The sequence below is a fragment of the Neophocaena asiaeorientalis genome, unplaced genomic scaffold (assembly GCF_003031525.2).
Source record: "Neophocaena asiaeorientalis asiaeorientalis breed wild unplaced genomic scaffold, Neophocaena_asiaeorientalis_V1.1 scaffold648, whole genome shotgun sequence".
NCBI lineage: Eukaryota > Metazoa > Chordata > Mammalia > Artiodactyla > Phocoenidae > Neophocaena > Neophocaena asiaeorientalis.
Genome location: NW_020172781.1, coordinates 3,366,664 through 3,384,670, shown reverse-complemented (window position 1 = coordinate 3,384,670; position 18,007 = coordinate 3,366,664). Strand labels below are relative to the sequence as shown.

The following is an 18,007-nucleotide window of genomic DNA, read 5'->3' as shown; positions in this document are numbered from 1 at the left end:
CTTCTGGTTGTGGACAATTCCAGGCGCTTATAAGACTAGACTCCTAAGACACCCCATGTACCTGTCACCTAGCTTCAGCATCTGTCGATTCGTGGGCAGTCTTATCTATACTCCCACCCACACCTTTCCGCCTGCTATATTATTTTGAAACAGCCTTGAGAGGGCTTTACCTAGAACTCTGACATCCTCTCTGCTTTTTCCCGACTTCCCACAGAAACTGGATGCTGGCAACCAGCTGGCACTAATTGAGGAACTACACAAAGAAATCCGGCTCATAGGGAATGAGAGCAAAGGCGAACACGTGCCAGGGTTCTGCCTTCCAAAGAAGGTAAGCCAGGGCCTGTGCAGGGTGTGGCAGGCATGCGGTCTTCCTCCGCCTTCCCCTTGGGTCCCAGGAGGTGGGGCTGCTGGAGCAGCCCGTGTGTTAATCTGGCTTAGTGCTCTAGGTGCCATTCTGCACCTTCACAGGCAGCGTGCTTCTTCCCTGTGGTGACCCCTTGGGGACAGGGTTCATCATCTTTGGTTTAAGTGGTGGAAGCCACCTCAGACAGAGTGAGTGACAGCAGTGCAGGTACCCTGTGTGGTAGGCCTGCTGGGACCCTGCTCTTCTTGTCACTGTCAAGACTGTTCCCCAGCCAGCACCATCTCAGGCTGTGACCCTGGCAGCCTGAATTGATCTCTCATGGAGTTGAAGAGAGGATGGCTAACAGGAGCTCCTTGCTCCAGGTGGGAGACACCTGGGCCCAGAACCTTTGAGATTTGACTCTCAGGTGTGGTTCTCTTGTCAGGGAGTAACCTCCATCCTTCCAGTGTTGCGGGAGGGCGTCCTGACTGGCAGCCCAGAACAGAAAGAGGAAGCAGCCAAAGCTTTAGGCCTGGTGATCCGCCTGACCTCAGCTGACGCCCTGAGACCCTCCGTGGTCAGCATCACTGGCCCTCTGATTCGCATCCTGGGGGACCGGTTCAGCTGGAACGTGAAGGCGGCTCTGCTCGAGACACTCAGCCTTTTGCTGGCCAAGGTGAGCAACTGATGAGTTCACGCTCTCAGTCCATTCAGGCCTTAGAGAATGGATTTGTGTGTAGGACGGTGGCACGCCGTGTCCCGTGGAGGCGGGGTGACAGCTTATCATGGGGAATCGGCAGAGCAGAGGGAGTTAAGACTTTGGAGTCAAGACGCACTGCACATGGTCAATTCCAGGTCCGCCACTTGGTAGCTGTGTGGCCAGAATGACCTTGGGAAAGTTATGCAGCCTCTGAGCCTGTTTCCTCACCTGTGTTTTGAGAGTACTAGGACTGCTTGCCTCTCGAAGGGCGGTGTGACACAGGGCTCAGATAAAATAACATCAGGCACGAGGCCTGACACATTCTAAGCACTCGACACACCAGTGCATGTTAATTGCTATTATTTATAAATGGGTCAAAGGACAAAATCCAGGGCCATGTAAATACAATTAAAACCTTGTTCAAAAACATTTCCCTTCTTTATGACTGCCTCATAAATGAGGTGAAAAGAATCTGAGGAGAGAATGAAAAGGAAGTCTGAGAGCAACTGCAGTTAACTTCAGTTTTTGCCCAAAGTGTCAGAAGCAAAGATTGAACACATTAACTGTTTCTGATGTTTTATAGTGTAATAATTAAGCCCTTTGGATTTAAAAAAGCATAAACAGCCAAGATTTGTTGTTGTTAAAAAAAAAAATTCTTACTTGAGGTTTGAGAACAAAAGCTTAAGATTTGTAGCTTTTTCCTTTTGGGAGAAAAGTGTGGGGAGCAACTTCCCAGATAAAAAATGGGATCGTGAGCATCAGCCTCATTCTGTAGGAAATCAAGGCTTTTTATTTTTCTTTTAAATTAAGTATCATCTTTACATTCTGTGCTGTTCTTTTCTGTGTTTTGTTTTGTTTTTTTAAACTCTGTATACAAATGGAGCCCTTCCCTCCTGGAATTTGTCCCTTAGGCCACAAGCCAGGTTCCACCCATAGGCAGGTGGTTCCCACCGCAGGTTTGCCAGCTTCACTCTGTGGTCTGCCTCCCAGCTGCCTGCAAAACCCCAACCCCAGTATCTCCAAACTTTAATTGGCATTGAACCTCCAAACAGCTACTTTGATTTTCCCATTTAGCAATAAGTAAATCTTTCGTCTTGGACTCATCTGTATTTTGTCACAAATGTGCCTGTTTTTCTATGTGTGGTCGGGGATTAGAATGGATTGTTAATGAGGGGGCGCACATGTGTACAAGGATGACCTTCTGAGGCTGTTTCATAGGATTGTTCTGAAGGCTGAATGTTAAATGCTCAGTAGATGGTACCTGCCCTCACACACCTGGTCCATTTCCCTGTCTTTGCACTAAAATGTTCTTCCATGGTACTGACAGCGTCTCCCAGCCTGCTCTAGTGTATTTGGAGACAAGGGTTTCGAGTCACTTGTCCACGTGGACAGGGCTTCACTAAGCCAAGTCCACGGCTCCCTTGGTGGTGGTGGTGGTGCTGCTGCTGCTGGTGCTGCTGGTGGTGCTGCTGGTGGTGGTGCTGGTGGTGGTGCTGGTGCTGCTGCTGGTGCTGCTGCTGGTGCTGGTGGGGGGGTGGTAGTGGTGGTAGTGGTGGTGGTGCTGGTGGTGTCATCCTCCCAGTGCAGTGCAGGATGCTGAAAACGGAAGACGAGACTGAGTGTGACCTCTCTGTGCTGGGCGCCCCTGTCTTAACGGGACATCTATTCCTGGCCTATGTGTGGGAGCCAGGGCAGCTTATGGTGGTTTGTGATCATTTGTTTTTGTGCCTATAGTGCACTGTGGCCCTGGACTCCACCTCAGCTGTGCTTTTGGGTTTGGGTCTCTCAAACAGGTTGGGATTGCCCTGAAGCCCTTCCTGCCCCAGCTGCAGACCACTTTCACCAAAGCCCTGCAGGACTCTAACCGGGGCGTGCGCCTGAAGGCTGCTGATGCACTAGGGAAGCTCATCTCCATCCATATCAAGGTGGATCCTCTCTTCACAGAGTTGCTGAACGGAATCCGGGTCATGGAGGACCCGGGTGTCAGGTAAGGCCCTAGTGGGGAGAGCTGTGGCCGTGGGGAGGCCGGGCAGCTCCTGAAGCAGCCTGGGCCCTGCCTGTGCGGCGGGAGCAGTGGTGAAGCAGAGCCAGGTTTTAAGTTGGGTGTACTGGTTCTGTAGGGACACCATGCTTCAGGCCCTGAGGTTTGTGATTCAGGGAGCAGGGGCCAAAGTGGACGTGGTTATCCGGAAGAGCATCGTCTCACTCCTGCTGAGCACGCTGGGACATGACGAGGTACAGCGGCAGGTGGATGTGGGGCTGGGGGGCTCGGCTGGTTTCCCTTCTCTTTCCTTTGGTTAGCATCTCTGCTTTGTGTTAGAAGAACTTGGTCAGTAGTGATAATCACTCCCGACATTCGTATCACTCTGTGGTTTACCACGCCTCTGGTAGTGAGGGAGACAAGGCGCGTCTTGATATCAATATTGATATCGATGATGTGTTGTATAGATAAGGGAAGTAAGGTTTTTAAAGTCCCAGGTCTCTCATTCATTTGTCCTCTAGTCTTAAACAAGTCATTTTCCCTCTCTGCCCCTCATTTCCCCAGTTGTAAAGTGAAGGGTTTCGTTTATTGGTTTAGGAAACATTTGCTGAGCTGAAGGGCCTAGCCCAGAGGTGAATGAAGCATGGGCACAGCCCTCAGGAAACTGTCTAGTGTCTGTCCAGGTGGGAGGGCTTAGCACTGTTGGAGAGGGTGAGACTCACTTGGGGCTGCACCCTAGCAAGTGGTAGAGTCAAAACCAGGACCTGAGCCCCGTGACTCCTGGTTCTGTTCTGATGCTGTTACTGTAGCCCTTCCTGACCCCGTCTAGAAGCATTTGTGAAGTACCCCTTGACAACCCAGTGCTGTAGCGGGCCCAGGAGGGCTTGAGTCTCTGAGAAGAATTTTCTCTTTGCTCTCTGACAGCCCTCTGCTGCGTGGCCAGATGTACACTGTGGGGCTGATCTCTGGAGAGAGGCCCCTGGGTTCACATGGAGCTACACCCCGTCGTCTGCCCATGCATGGGGCCGACTATCATGGGCCTTTAGCCTTCTCTGGGGTACAGATGGGAGACTCCACCTTCTTTTGGTCACAGTCTGTCACGGTTTTTATAGGGCCATGCACAGTGCAAGCAAAAGTTAGTATGTAAACCAATTTGCATTTCACCACAATGGAGCTTAAAATAGATCCAGAGTGGAGAGAGTGGCTGTTGTGTCAGAGAGAGCCAGCTTTAGCCTTGCTTGGCACCTGGGCAGGGAGCTCAGAGGCCCAAGGTGCTGGCCAACCACCCTCTTCCTCAGAACTTGCGCTGGATCGAAGGTGGCAATCCAGAGTGCCAGCCCAGCTGATGCCTCCCCGTGGGCCCTTGAGGCTCTGGTTGTTTGTTTTGTTTTGGGAGAGGCACGCCAAGTTGGCACTTCCTAATACTGTAGCACATAACCTGAATCCACTGTGTGGTGTCCCGTAGTTAGCTGGCAGGGAGAGCAGCAGGGCTTTTTATGTACATGGCTTTGGTTTTGACACAAAACACTCGGCCTTTACCTATTGCCTTGGGTTGATCAGCTCTTCAGTTTAACTTCCCGGGACAAACCTGAGTAATGTCAGGGCAGCAGGGAGTCTCTTTGGACATAGGCGGACACATGAGCGGTTCGGGGGTGGGTGTGGGGTTGGGGGTGGAGCTCCAAGTGGTCCTCTGACCGCCTTTCCTGGGCACTGTGGGCGGGAGCTCGCGCCCCTCCCCGCCTCACAGGGCTGTTGATAGTAACTGAGATAATAAATATGAAGCATGCAGGCTTGTAAGAAGAAAGGTGCTATGTAAATATAGTTATTCTTGCTATTACGATGATGATTAACGTATGCACACAGGCTGGAGTTTTCTAAAATTAAGTGCTGGGTGTATAATTTTTAACACGGCACCAAGTGGCAGCTGCAGTGAGTGGCAGTCCCGCTCTGGCGGTGGGAGCGTGGAGTGCCTGGAGGGAGGACTGGACTTAGGGTCCGCCTTCCTTCCAACGTTGTTCCCGCGAAGCCCGTGTGGGCTTGCATCCCCATTCACTGCCTTCTCTGCTCCGTCAGGACAACACTCGCATCTCCTCAGCCGGGTGCCTGGGGGAACTGTGTGCCTTTCTGACGGAAGAGGAGCTCAGCACTGTTCTTCAGCAGTACTTGCTGGGTAGGCCTCTTGTGTCCACGGGGGGCTTTCTTTTCAGGGCCTCTCTGTCTCCCCTTCCCCTCAGAGGGTCTTCTGACAGTGGGACCACCCTCTCCTTGGAAATTCAGCTGTTAAAACAAAATGGAGTTTCTGGGGGTTCTGCAGCCCCGAGTGTTTATGCTCCAAGAACACAAGCCACAGTCTGGAGCAGTTTGTGAGGGATGGCTGCTTGACATCCACTCGGGGCAGGGAGGCCTGTGTGCAGCGTGGACTGGGGTTTCTGCCAGGCTCTGAGCTGGCACATGAGTCTCAGGTCGGGGAGGTGGGCTTCGTGGGCGGTGGGCCATGCTGTGAGGTACAGGTTAACCTCAGTGTGTCCTTGCACCCAGCGGACGTGTCTGGCATCGACTGGATGGTTCGGCACGGGCGGAGCCTGGCTCTCTCCGTGGCTGTGAATGTGGCTCCCAGCAGACTCTGTGCAGGCAGATACAGCAGTGAAGTTCAGGACATGATCCTCAGCAATGCCATGGCAGACAGGGTAAGGCTTTGGGGCAGCCAGACTTGGTGCTCAGAGACCTGGGTTCAAATTTTACCTTTGCCAGTAACTTACTGTGCCCTTGGACTAGTACTTGATCTCTCTGGGCCCCAGTTTCATCATCTGAACAGTGAGGAGTTTGGGTTGGAGCATATAGAGGTCCCTTCTAGGTCAGAAGGTCTCTGATTCCTGACCTGGGAACTAGTGACTCGGGTTTGGTTCATCTGCCTCACAGCCACGGCAGACCCTCTCCATGAGAGCTGCCGGGGGGTGGGGACTGGTGGGGAAGAGGCAGGGTCCCTGGAAAGTCCTGGGGAAGGGCTGGTGCCTGGCCCTGCTGCCCCGAGGACGGAGCCGGAGGCCACCCCGTCTAGCTCTCTCCTCTCTCCACAGATCCCCATTGCTGTGAGCGGAGTCCGGGGCATGGGCTTCCTGATGAAGCATCACATCGAGACAGGAGGAGGACAGCTGCCAGCCAAACTCTCCAGCCTGTTCATTAAGGTGAGCAGGGCAGCCAGGCTTGTGAGAAGGACCCGTGACCAAAAAACACTAGAGGTGTGTCCTCTGTATTCTAGGAGCTCTCCATGGATAGCCTGCGGCATCTCTGAGCCCATAGGACTGGAATGCAAAAGAGTCGTGTGTGAGCTTTTCTCTGGAGGAGTGCCCAACTTTTTGTCAGGATGTCAAATAGACCTATAACCCCAAATCACGCTAAGAACCTCCATTTTAGGCATTCTTTCTAGGCACACCAATTTTGCAAACTTTGGGGCAGACCTGGGTTCAAATCTTAATAAACCTCCTCTTCCCTGCCTGCCTTTAGCAGGCATGACACTTACTAGTATGGCTGTCGTGGTGGCTGTTGTGGCGGCTGTGAGACCCAAGGAGGAAAGCTGGGGAGCCTGACGGTGAGGCCCCAGCCCCTGTGTAATAGAGCACACTTCTCAAACGGTTGTGTGCACACAAGACAGAACCAGAGTCTGCATGCTAAGAGATGCGGCTGAGCCTGAGACCCTGCCTTTGTAACCAGCTCCCAGGCAATGTCAGTGCTGCTGGTGCGCTGACCTCGCTCTGAGTAGTGAGGGTCCCAAGGCTGACTGCACCACCCTGCAGGCACCCACAGTGGAGAGTTTACAGGGCCCCGATTAGATTGAGCCTGTATGACGGCATCACCCTGCATGCAGCTTTTATCAGCGTTTATTACTGATGACCTGCTGTGTGCCCAGCCGGGCTAGACCCTGAAGGTGTAGAGGTGAACAGGGCAGACAGGATCTCTGGAGGTGGAGGTACACAAAAAGCCTGTGGGAAGGCTCTGATTTAGATGGGGCTGTCGGGGAGACCTCTAAAGGCTGACACTTGAGCTGAGTCCTGAAGAATGAGAAGGAACCAACCAAACGAGGATCTGGGCCAAGCACGTCCCAGGCAGTGGGACCAGCCAGTGCAGAGGCCCGAGGCAGGAAGCAGCATGGTGTGTTTGCAGAAGCTGAACGCCCACGTAGGCCGAGAGTGGTGAGCAAAGGAGAGACTGGCATGAGATGAGGTGGAAGAGAATAGGGTCCGAATCACACCTGGTTATTACCCTCCCACAGTGGGGATGGCATCAGAGGGGAGCAGTGGGGTCAGTTTCCACGATGAAGAGAGTGTCAGGGCAGAGTCTGGGCTGCTTTGAAAAACAGACTGGATGTGCCTGGCTGAAAGCCTTGCGCTCCTCTTCATAGTGTTTGCAGAACCCATCCAGTGACATCAGGCTGGTGGCTGAGAAGATGATCTGGTGGGCAAACAGGGACCCACTGCCTGCCCTGGACCCCCAGGCCATCAAGCCCATCCTGAAGGCTCTTCTTGACAACACCAAGGATAAAAACACCGTCGTCAGGGCCTACAGCGACCAGGCAATCGTCAACCTCCTCAAGATGAGGCAGGGAGAAGAGGTGTTTCAGGTGGGAATCTGGGACTGGCGTGCCTCCCCTGGGCGTCTGTGGGCACTGGCCTTGCAGGCCTTCTGCATGACAGTGTTTAAGCATCACTCTTCACTGCCACCCCGTCCGTATGCATGAGTGTTGACAGGCAGATTGTAGTCGAGTGACAGGTCTGGTGCCTAAAAACACATTCCTCTACTCCTGAGGTGTTCAGACGTCTTTCAGCAGCAGAGCCCCTTCTTCAAATAGACTTTCACGTGGCACAGAGCCCTACAACAGATCCCACAGTGCTGCCCGTTGAGGCCCAGAGTCCTGTCACTCAGTCCCCTGCCCGCTGAGCAACCTTTAAAGCACTGAACAATACCTCACCACGTGAAAGGCGTGATGAGTGGTTGTCTTGGCTTTCCCTGGATCCATCTGATTCCCTTATTTTGCCAGATTCCACCTCAGTGGTTCTAGTCCTGGGTTAACATTCATTTTTGTCTTTGATTGGAGAAATCTGAAGCCATATTTTCTGACTTCGTCTCCTTGTTTCCATCTTCCCCCTAGTCCCTCTGCAAGATCCTGGACGTGGCCAGCTTGGAGGTGCTGAATGAATGCAACCGAAGGTCTCTGAAGAAGCTGGCCAGCCAGGCCGACTCCACGGAGCAGGTGGACGACACCATCCTGACCTGACAGACCTGGGCCTGTCCACTGGGCTCTGCATCAGCATTTCAGCTCCACCTCTTTGTTCAATGTTTTCATTTTTGGAAATACATTTGTTCTGATGGGGAGCTTAGGAGATGGCGTTCCCAGAAAGTATTTTAATATTATCAGCAGACCACAGCCAAAGCCTTAAATCAAACCCACACACAACTGAAAATTGCCTCCTCCATCTCTCACCCTTTTCTTTGGAGACGAGAAGGAAAAGCACATTGGTGAGCCTCACCCAGTGGTAACCAAGAACTGCTTGTCCGCTCTGCATGTAGGTCTGGAACAAGGAGGCTCAGACTTCAGCTTCCTGGTCTCCTGTGCTTGAGCTCTGGTCCCAGGGCCAGTGCTGCCAACCTTTGCCTAGATCCTGAGGGGCACAGAACCGTGGAGGTGTGCCCAGTGTGGTGTGCCTTGGTGTGGCTTTTCAGCATTGTGTAGCCCAACTGGATCGGACCCTCCAGGTGACAATTACACACACATAGCCCTAGCAGTTCGCAAGTCAGGAGAGGGGTATAGGTTTAAATGCAGGTGGTTTGAAGGAGGGATGTTTAATAAAGGCTTTGATTTAATCTTGATAAGCAGATTTTAAAAAATCTTCAAACATCCACTAAACATGAAGCTTCCTGCATCAGGAACAAGGCAAGACTTGCAGCTGTTTTCATAAGCACAGGCAGCAGTCTGATTTCTGGGCCTCTCTCTCCTGCTCTTGGAAGTCTTGTAGATATCTACAGACTTCTCTGTCCTGAGGTCGGGTATCAAGGGGGGTGCTGCCAGGCCTGTGTTCTCACCTGCTGTGGAGGTTACAGGGGTCGAATTAGCCACCTCCCTGCTCTGTCCTGACTCAGACCGGTAGGGAGCTTCTGGGAGTCAAGTTTTAAAGAGAAACTCTTCCCCTCTGTGGAATAAGAACAAACCACATTCCTGTAATCAGAATTGCCAGAGGAAACCAAAGTTGCAGTTCAGCATCTGCCTCCTTTATGAATGACTTCCTTCCTCCTAGTTCTTGGAAGGCTCGTGATCCAAACGTCCTGTCTGATGGAGCACGCTCCACCGGGCCCAGAGACGCAAGTGTTTCTGGGCTGTTTCCCTGGTCACGATATGGAACAAACTTCTATCAAAATTTCTGGTCAGAGCTGTAAAAGGAAGAAAAATTGAACATGGTGGTCGCAGACTCACTTTATAAAGGGCCTGAAGTGCTATACCAAAAAAAGCAAGGCTTTGCTTATTAATGATGCAGCAGAGATAGAAAGTAGCCTTGTGACTCAGCACTTCTGATGAATAAGACAAGGTGACCTCTGAGATAATTGCTTTCTATGCCTGAGCCGTATATGTCACAGGACTTCCTATTTTCTTGCAGCAGACACGGTCTCATCAGGCTCACTGTAAATGTAGAATCCCAGGGCTGGAAGGGACCTTGAGAGGTCAGCTGAGCTGATCCCCATAGCCAAGGCAGCCAATGGTTACAGCTCTTGGTAGCCATGGTAACTGTTCTCTGCTTCTGGGATTCAGACGGTCATCAGCATCCTCCCAGCTGCCTGGGGCATATGTCCAGCAAGCCGTCTGCATATGCAGTCACCTCTGCCAGTTAGCTGTGGGGAGGCAGATGAAGTTCCTATGTGAGGGGGTGTGGGCTGGGAGACCTCTTTTAAGCCCCTGAGGTAGGTCTTCAGTGTTTCCTCTAGAATCTTAGAGGCTTATGTCTACCTCTGGTGTTCAGTCCCCAGTCTGAAGTTGGGAGGGGAGCCTGATGTACTTAGAGGTGGAAGACACTCAGTAAGCAAAATCCAAAGGAAAAACACCAGTTCCAGTTCCAGAAACTGGAGGAGGATGAGATCTCTCTGTTCAGGATAGACGGATAAAGGTTGATTTACAGACGGAGATGACTCAGAGGCTCCCCGAACATACTGAATTGTATTTCCTGAGTCTGGAAGGAGGATGTGAGCTCCCAGGAAACGAGCTGTGAAGGGCTGTCACAGCCATGATGGTGGAGCAGGCAAAGGGCACCCCGTCAGGCCAGAGTCAGCAGTCCTGAAAACAGCTGCCCAGACTGAACGAACATCCTGGAGGAAATGGAGCTTAGCTGCAGAGACCAAAGCTATTTGCCCTGGTGGTTGGTTTAGCCTTGGACGAGTCACCCAACATTTCTAGGCCAATTTTCTCATCTGTATAATGAGGAATTTGGAGTGGAAGCTCTCCATATGTCTTAAAGTTATCTTTTGGGGGTTAATAGTAATTAGATGACATTTGGCATTTTTTTCACTTAACCCACTCAACCTACGGAGTAGTTTCTCTTATTATTGTTTTCCTGAGGAGGAAATTGAGGCACAGAGAAGTCACAAGGCTAATAAGTGGCGGTCTGTCCCCAGAGCCATACATGGCCTTTCTCTTATTCCTACTGAGCTGGCTAGTTGGGCACAAGCACCGGCCACTCTTTAGGCTGGGGCCTGCAGGCCTCACATCCTGCAGCACATGAGGTGAAGTGCTGAGGCGGCTCCAGGTGACTGGCCCGGGACCTGAGCCACACCAGGCCTCCCCCAGCGGCTCTGTGGGCTGAGCCATACCTCACCCCACGTACGGGACCCTTGCTGTCTTTAGAAAAGACATTTCTAAGACTTCCATGATCCTCTAGAGAGGGGACTCCCATCTTTCTCTGCCATATGTTTGAAAGGCAGTGACAAAATGGTGTGCCTTTAGCTAATCCAGGGAAAACTAAACAGCATTCTCAACCCTTTAACTCTAGGAGCCTCTGGAATCATGGGCGTCAAGACTATTTTAAAATGTGGGGGAGTGTGACATGGTTCATGTCCCTTCTAGGAACCAAAGGTGAGTTCCCTTGGTCCCACTGCTGTGATGCCGGAGGGCTTGGGAGAAGGGCAAGGGACCTGCAGGGTCAACACTATTTTATTGGCAGGGATTTGGGGACGTTATTTTACTGAGAGCTGATCTCAAAACAAGACAGGCAGTTGGGAATGTTTTTCTTCTGAGTACAGTTCTGTGCAGACTGGTCTTTAACTGCTACAAGCCTTTTTAAATAAGAACAATAAGAAAAACAGGAGCCAGCCTAACTTAAAGATCTAGGTTCTAAAATATTTTTAAGGAAACGCAGTTATTGCTTTAGAAGTCTAGTACAGGGACTTCCCTGGTGGCGCAGTGGTTAAGAACCTGCCTGCCAGTGCAGAGGACACGGGTTCGAGCCCTGGTCCGGGAAGATCCCCCATGATGCGGAGCAACTAACCCTGTGCGCCACAACTACTGAGCCTGCGCTCTAGAGCCTGCTTGCCCCAACTAGAGAAAGACAGCGTGCAGTAATGAAGACCCAACGCGGCCAAAAATAAGTTAAAAAAAAAAAAAAGTCTAGTACAGAGCGCCCTAGTGGAGCTGCACAGACTTGGAAGTCAGGTTTAAACCTTGACCACTACATATTAAGCCAGAGCATGTCCCCTAACCTCTGTGAGCCCATGTCCTCATCTGTACAGTGACAAGCCCCACAGGCTTGTCTGGAGTGAATGAGGTAATGCCCTCCATACATGGCTGGGCGCGCGGGCGGTGCTGCATATGTGGATGATGTGAGTAAAGTGAGGTATACTGACAAAAATGGACTGAACAGTGGGCACCTAGTACCATTTAAGGTGCGTCGCAAGTGCAGTGCTCTTATCCAGGGGGCAATTGCTGGACCCAGAATTTACAGATGTTAATTTTTTGAGCCTAAAGTTTGAAAAGCTATTAACTTAAAATCAGATTTTTCTTGCAGAGTGATTACTGCATTTGAATATCTAAAACACTGAAAAAGAGGTGTGTAAGCACATGGTTGGGACTTCACTGTGCCTGGGCTGGAAAGCACTCCCCTGTCATTGCTGGAGCAGTGCTTCCGACAGGAGAGGCCAGGAACCTGTCCCTGTTTTATGAGTACAGTTGAGGTATGGAAGGAAAGGAGCATCTCTGAGGTTGTGTGGCCAGTTGGCTGCAGAACTGGAAAAAACCCACATTTCTTGATAACTCTGGTCACCACGTCCCAGGGCCATACCATAAAAATACTTTTGGAAGGTGAATTTAACAAAGGAAACAGTCAAGTTCTTGGCGTGTGGCTCTCTGGAGTGACTAGGTTTCACCTTTCAGAAGAGGTGGAGCTCAGTTATTTCACTGGGTGGTTCTGAGCTGCTAGGAGGGTTCCCTGCAGGCCACTCTGGTGGAAGGGTAGTGTTGATATTAACAAAGCTTAGGAAACTAGAAAAACTGGTCCAAGGATTATTAGCTCAGTGGGATTTCTGGGTGAGACTCCTGAGTGTGTCTGCATGGAAACACCGGTCACTTTGTGATGCTGCTCTGAGCTCTCTGGTTGAGATGGCAGCCTGGTCATAAACTACGTTAGATCTTTCTTACCATTTAGGTTCCCATGGAAAAGGGAGGTGGGAAGCTGGGTGCAGCAGTATCTAACCCAGAGTTGCTCAAACATTTTGCTTCAAGACTCCTTCACACTGTGAAAGATGATAGAGGACCCAAAGAGCTCTGGCTTATATGTAATTTGCCTACTGATACCATCTTAGCAAAACTGGTCAACCTTAAAAGCTTTATTAATTCGTTTAAAAAGAATAAATCCATTACATATTAGCATAAATAACCATAACAGATATTTTTTTCAAAACAAGCCATTTTATTTATTTATATTTAAAATTTTTAAAATTAATTTTGGCTGTGTTGGGTCTTTTGTTTTTTAACATCTTTATTAGAGTATAATTGCTTTACAATGGTGTGTCAGTTTCTGCTTTATAACAAAGTGAATCAGTTATACATATACATATGTTCCCATATGTCTTCCCTCTTGCATCTCCCAAAAGCCATTTTAATGAGAGTGGGATTGCTCTGCATTTTTGCAAGCCTCTTCACTTCTGGATTCTCATGTCTCCTTCTGCATTCAGTCTGCTGCAATGTCACATATCATGCAGGCGCTGGAAAACTCCACTGTACACTTGTAAGGAATGAGTGGAAAAGGCAAATGACATCTCAGTATTGTGAAAATGTTTCAACTTCACAGATCCTTTGAAAGGGTCATAGGGAGTCCTGGTGTCCCCAGCCCATACTTTGAAAACCGTAATCTCGAAGATGGGAGAAAAATCCTACTGAAGGGTTTAGTGGGAGGGGGTTTGACCCTGATAACGTGACAGACCCCAGATTTGGCCTGTGGACTCTCAACCACTGCGCCACCAGGGAAGCCCCCAGATTTTTTTTTTAAACTGGATTATTTCTGATGTTCCTTCTAACTCTTTAATTCTGTGTGTGGCTTCACTTTAACTGAACAGAAACCAAGTGCCTACCATGTGCTAGTCCCCAGTGGATATCAGGATGGTCAAGGATCATCCTGCAGTCAAGGAACTTCATGGTCACTTGATTTGAGGGGGCTGCCGAAGCGCAGGGCAAAGCGATTGCCAAGTCTCTTGATATGGCCTCAGGCATGCAGGTGAGGGGGTAAAGGGCCAATTCCCAGTCCCATCAAAGGGAGAGACCAGATGGTTCCCTTTAGTCCTTCCCTCTTGGACCAGCATGTTGGACAGTGCCCCATCCCACTCATTTGAAGTCCGACATTCAGCGTACCTGCCCTCTCAATTCTTGTTTACACCGAATTCCCCCATTACATGATTGCAGCATATGCTTCCTCCTTCGATACCTATTTCAGCAACTTTAGAATCCATTGCTGACCAGTCTGAATTGTGGATTTCACAGGTTCCCTCCAGGCCTCGGCCACACTGGCCCTCATCTCTCCTACTGCTACCCTGAGGCACCTCAGGCATGAGGGTCCCTCTCCTTTACCCTCAGCCTGTGACACCACACTTCTTTACACTCCTCTTTGCCAGTTGAGCTTTTTAAAGTGCTCTTAACCCATCTTCCTTCTACCCTTACTGCTCAGTCCTTACTGTTCACTGGCTGCCAATCGTCTACCTACGCTATCCTGAAAAATATTCACCCCACTGTTCTCACCAGCCACTCCATTTCTCTTTTCATTCACAACCAAACTTATTGAATGAACAGTATATACCCACCCCTCCACGGCATCACTTTCTGTTCTGTAAACCTGTGTATACTCCTGTCCCCCTTACTCCTTGGTTTTTCCTTTTAACACATATTTGCATTCTCAGAATGTAAGCTCCACAGAAACAGGGATTTTAAAGCTTTATTTACTGCTACATCTCCAGCTTCTCCATCAGTGCCTGGCACACAGTGAGCCCTCAAATGTACGTTGACTCATCTTCCCCAATTGTACCATAAGCTCCCCGAGGGTGGGGCTTTGTTTTGCTCCTGTTACATCCTCAGTGCCTGGCACCTAGTAGGCACACAATACTTACTGAATTAGCAAAGGAATCCAGTTGTCAGGTAAATTTTGTGATTTTTATCTTTTTTTTTTTGGCTGTGCCACGTGGCTTGTGGGATCTTAGTTCCCTGACCAGGGATCAAACCCGGGCCCCTGCAGTGGAAGTGCAGAGTCCTAACCACTGGACCACCAAGGAATTCCCTATGTGATTTTTTAAAAAACACTAATTTGGTAGATATCGTTTGCATACTATCTTTTGCATCTGTCCCTTCCTGCTGTTACCTCACACCTGGGCTTCGGCAGTAACCTTTAAAGCTCTGCAGCTGAAATCCGTCCTGCATGCTTGCACCAGATAACTTTCCCCAAAGATTTTGATATTGCTCCTCTGCTCAAGAACTTTCAATGCTTCCCTATTGTAGTTTCTAATGTATGAACAGGTGGTACTGCAAAGCTCATCTGTAAGCTGGCTGTTCAGAACAGTGGAACAAAGTTTCCCATCAGTGGCACATAACTGCTACTTACCTCAGATCACAAAAGTTTATGTCTATTTCTAAATATAGACTTTATAATCTAGCTACCATAACATAGCTCCAGTCATTGAATTGTAGTTTAGATAATTTAAAACAATGTTTCTAGAGGAAAATGTGCTCACAGTTTCATTTTTGGGAGCCAGGCACACATCCTGGCCTGCAGGGAATTCTCCCTCAAAGCTAAAATAGATGATCCTTACGGCTGTGACAGCAGCTATCTAAATACACCCGCCATTCACAGCTCTCTAAATTCCAATTCCATCATGAAATCTTTATGATGAAATCCTTTCCCCATCATTCTAGCTGAAAGTGATAGCTCTCCTCTGAAGTCTAGGCTGCTTGACAGCTATTTTCTCTCTTGTATTGTCTTGTATCTTTTATTTCTCATGAGTGTGTCTTATCTCTAATGAGATTGAAAGCTCCTGGATGGGAAAAGCTCTATCCTATAGTCTGTGGCACATAATAAATAGTGAGTTCTCATTAAATGGCTACTTGAATAAATGAAGGAATTAATGCCTATTGCTTTCCAGAAGGCAGGCAAGTCAGGAGTCTGGTCTTCATAATGGCCAATTCTGTTCTACTTCTTCAAAGTATCCTACAGCCCTGATATCAGGAGGCTGCCTTGGGCATGTGTGCTTGAGTCTGCAACAGGAAATGGCCAAAAGCATGAATGAGTCAGTGGAAAATGACCTTGGTTTAACAGCATTAGTTACTGTTTATCACATGCCTATATGAGCCGGGTAATTTGCAAACATATCTCTAATCTTTACAACTATTCTGAGGAAACTGGGGCTCTGAGACATTGTGATGTGACTTTTCCAAATCTCGAAGCTTTTAAGAGATGGAGCCAGGATTCTAAAGCATCTGAACCAAAGTCTCTCTGATTCCAGAGCAGGTTGAGAAGATGATCTAGAGTGACCTGCCTCACTGGCTGGTCAGGGGAGGATGTGCTTGCCTGGGGAATACTCTGAGGCTTCTTTCTTCCCTTATATTTCCTAAAACTGTTGGATCAAAGGCGACCCCACTAACCTTTCCCAGACCAAGAAGCATTTTTTTCAGTGATCATATGAATAGCTCCCCTCCCAGTTAGTACCTTTGGATCCCAAGTCCATGTTCTTTTGTCATCACCAGGCTGATTCTCAGCTCCTGGAAAAACAACTCAAAGTTTGAGTCAGACACTCCATGTGCTGTTCAAGGATCTTCCCTGCAACACTTTATAATAACAAGAAATTATAAACATGAATGCCTATCAACAGCAGAGTGGTTAAATACCACCATATGATGGAGTGCCAGTACCCCGCAGCTGTGAAATGACAGAAGGTTTAAGTATGTTGTTAAAGAGAAAAGGCAACTTACATACACATGTGATTGCACAGGCAAAGAAAATTCATTTAAGGACATTTATGCATTCAGAAAATATTTGTTAAGCATTTTAAGGTATCCAAGAAACTTAATAACAGGGGTTACCTGTGAGGAGTGGGTCTGAGGGAAAAACAGTAACTTGTGCTTTTTGGTAAGCTTCTGTACATTTAAAAAAACTCCACAAGCAGTATTCTGTATAAAGTCAAGATAAAAAGAAGTTTGAGAAAACAAGTAGAAATATCCAATAGGTACTTGACTAGAAAGGGACAGGGCTGTACAGAACTTATAAGTAACAATTTTTTTCCCTGCAGTTCTACAAATGAGGATGGCGGTAGGCGCGTCCTACTTTTAGTGCAGGTAGGAACTTACTCTAAAACGGGAAAAAAAAAAAAAAAAAAAACCTAGGGCTGATGATAAACCGAATACCGCTTAACTTCTGCGGCCCAGGTCTTCCTACGCGATCTGAAGAAGTATTATCTGTAGATGGTGTGCAACTGAAGCCGCGGGAGCTGCTGCTGTCGATCCCAGGGGTGCATCTTACACGCCGGGTCATTCATCTCCCAAGTTCTGCGTCAAGCTGGAAGAGACGCTGAATCTGGAACCACCCACCCAGCTTTACCAACGGTGCAACTCAGGCTTCAAGAGGTCACAGGGCTGGGATGTGATTTCGCCCCAGCGCTGACGTCAAAGGCCACACTCCTAACACACTACGTCCCGGCTCCTGTCCTGTAAAACTCCGCAGCCTCCAGCCGCCTAGGCGTCCTGTCCACAGCCCCGGGACACGGTGGAGGGCCCGGTGCCAGCACCCCGGAGGCAGCGTCCAGACAGAAGGGAGCGAAGTGTCCGAGTCCCCAGTCCCGAGAAACCGGGAGCTCGGCCTAAGAGCCGCCCCGCTAGTCACTGCCTACCAGTCTTTCTCTCTCCGCAGCGCTTGCGAGTCTTGAAGATGAAGAAGCGAGTCCGTCCCGGGCCACGGCCGGGCTTCTCCGGCACTCTCGGCTTCTTACAGTTAGGTTTCGACCGCAGCTCTGCTCTCCGAGACTTCCGGGCAGGGGGCCGCGGAGGGCTGGCGGCGGCGACGTTCACAGACGGGACGCAGGGAAGACCGGTCAGCGCCCGCGAGGCCCTTCCAGGGCGCATGCGCAGTGCGTGAGCGCGGAGAGGGCGCGGCTGGCCGCGACCGCGGCTGCGCAGAGGCGGTGCCAGGCGCTGCGCCTGCGCAGTGGCGGGGCGGGGCGGGAAGGAGGGAGGTGGTGGCAGCGGCGGCGGCTGCTGAAGAGGAGGAGGAGGAGGGGGAGCGGAGGGAGGTGTTTCTGTCAGTTCCGGCTGTTTGTTCGGGAAGTGGATCCGCCGCTGCCGGAGCACCCCGGAGGGAGCTGCGGATCGCGAGGCCAGCACCGACCCCGCCCGCTAGCGCTCGCCTCCCCCGCCCGCCATGGCCCGGGACTACGACCACCTCTTCAAGCTGCTCATTATCGGCGACAGCGGTAAGGGCCG

The 18,007-nt window shown here is 50.1% G+C and overlaps 2 protein-coding genes, 1 long non-coding RNA gene and 1 other non-coding gene across 6 annotated transcripts in view; 2 read left to right on the top strand and 2 right to left on the bottom strand.

The window, feature by feature from the left end:
* The window catches only part of GCN1 (GCN1 activator of EIF2AK4), a 56,458-nt gene extending 47,569 nt beyond the window's left edge, over positions 1 to 8,889 (top strand). The window contains exons 50-58 of the mRNA XM_024741379.1: positions 215 to 328; positions 789 to 1,019; positions 2,837 to 3,030; positions 3,164 to 3,278; positions 5,098 to 5,194; positions 5,563 to 5,711; positions 6,102 to 6,209; positions 7,424 to 7,642; positions 8,171 to 8,889. Coding sequence (XP_024597147.1) covers positions 215 to 328; positions 789 to 1,019; positions 2,837 to 3,030; positions 3,164 to 3,278; positions 5,098 to 5,194; positions 5,563 to 5,711; positions 6,102 to 6,209; positions 7,424 to 7,642; positions 8,171 to 8,296 — 1,353 coding nt within the window. The 3' untranslated portion in view covers positions 8,297 to 8,889. The remainder of the gene's footprint in view (positions 1 to 214; positions 329 to 788; positions 1,020 to 2,836; positions 3,031 to 3,163; positions 3,279 to 5,097; positions 5,195 to 5,562; positions 5,712 to 6,101; positions 6,210 to 7,423; positions 7,643 to 8,170) is intronic.
* A 4,135-nt stretch (positions 8,890 to 13,024) lies between these two features.
* On the bottom strand, positions 13,025 to 17,636 carry LOC112397256 (uncharacterized). 2 transcript variants are annotated; one of them, XR_003002770.1, is made up of 4 exons: positions 16,912 to 17,636; positions 16,616 to 16,702; positions 16,242 to 16,294; positions 13,025 to 13,280 (listed from the first exon to the last, which is right to left on the bottom strand). It is a non-coding gene; the product is annotated as an uncharacterized LOC112397256 (long non-coding RNA). The 2 variants fall into 2 exon arrangements; XR_003002769.1 differs by having other exon boundaries at positions 16,937 to 17,636.
* On the bottom strand, positions 14,743 to 14,814 carry TRNAG-UCC (transfer RNA glycine (anticodon UCC)). The gene has a single exon. It is a non-coding gene; the product is annotated as a tRNA-Gly (tRNA).
* Positions 17,637 to 17,794: 158 nt separating the features above from the next.
* RAB35 (RAB35, member RAS oncogene family) overlaps positions 17,795 to 18,007 on the top strand; it is an 18,119-nt gene continuing 17,906 nt past the window's right edge. The window contains exon 1 of one of the 2 annotated variants that reach the window (XM_024741385.1): positions 17,795 to 17,997. In XM_024741385.1, coding sequence (XP_024597153.1) covers positions 17,946 to 17,997 — 52 coding nt within the window. In that variant the 5' untranslated portion in view covers positions 17,795 to 17,945. The remainder of the gene's footprint in view (positions 17,998 to 18,007) is intronic. The other variant, XM_024741384.1, reaches the window with a different exon arrangement.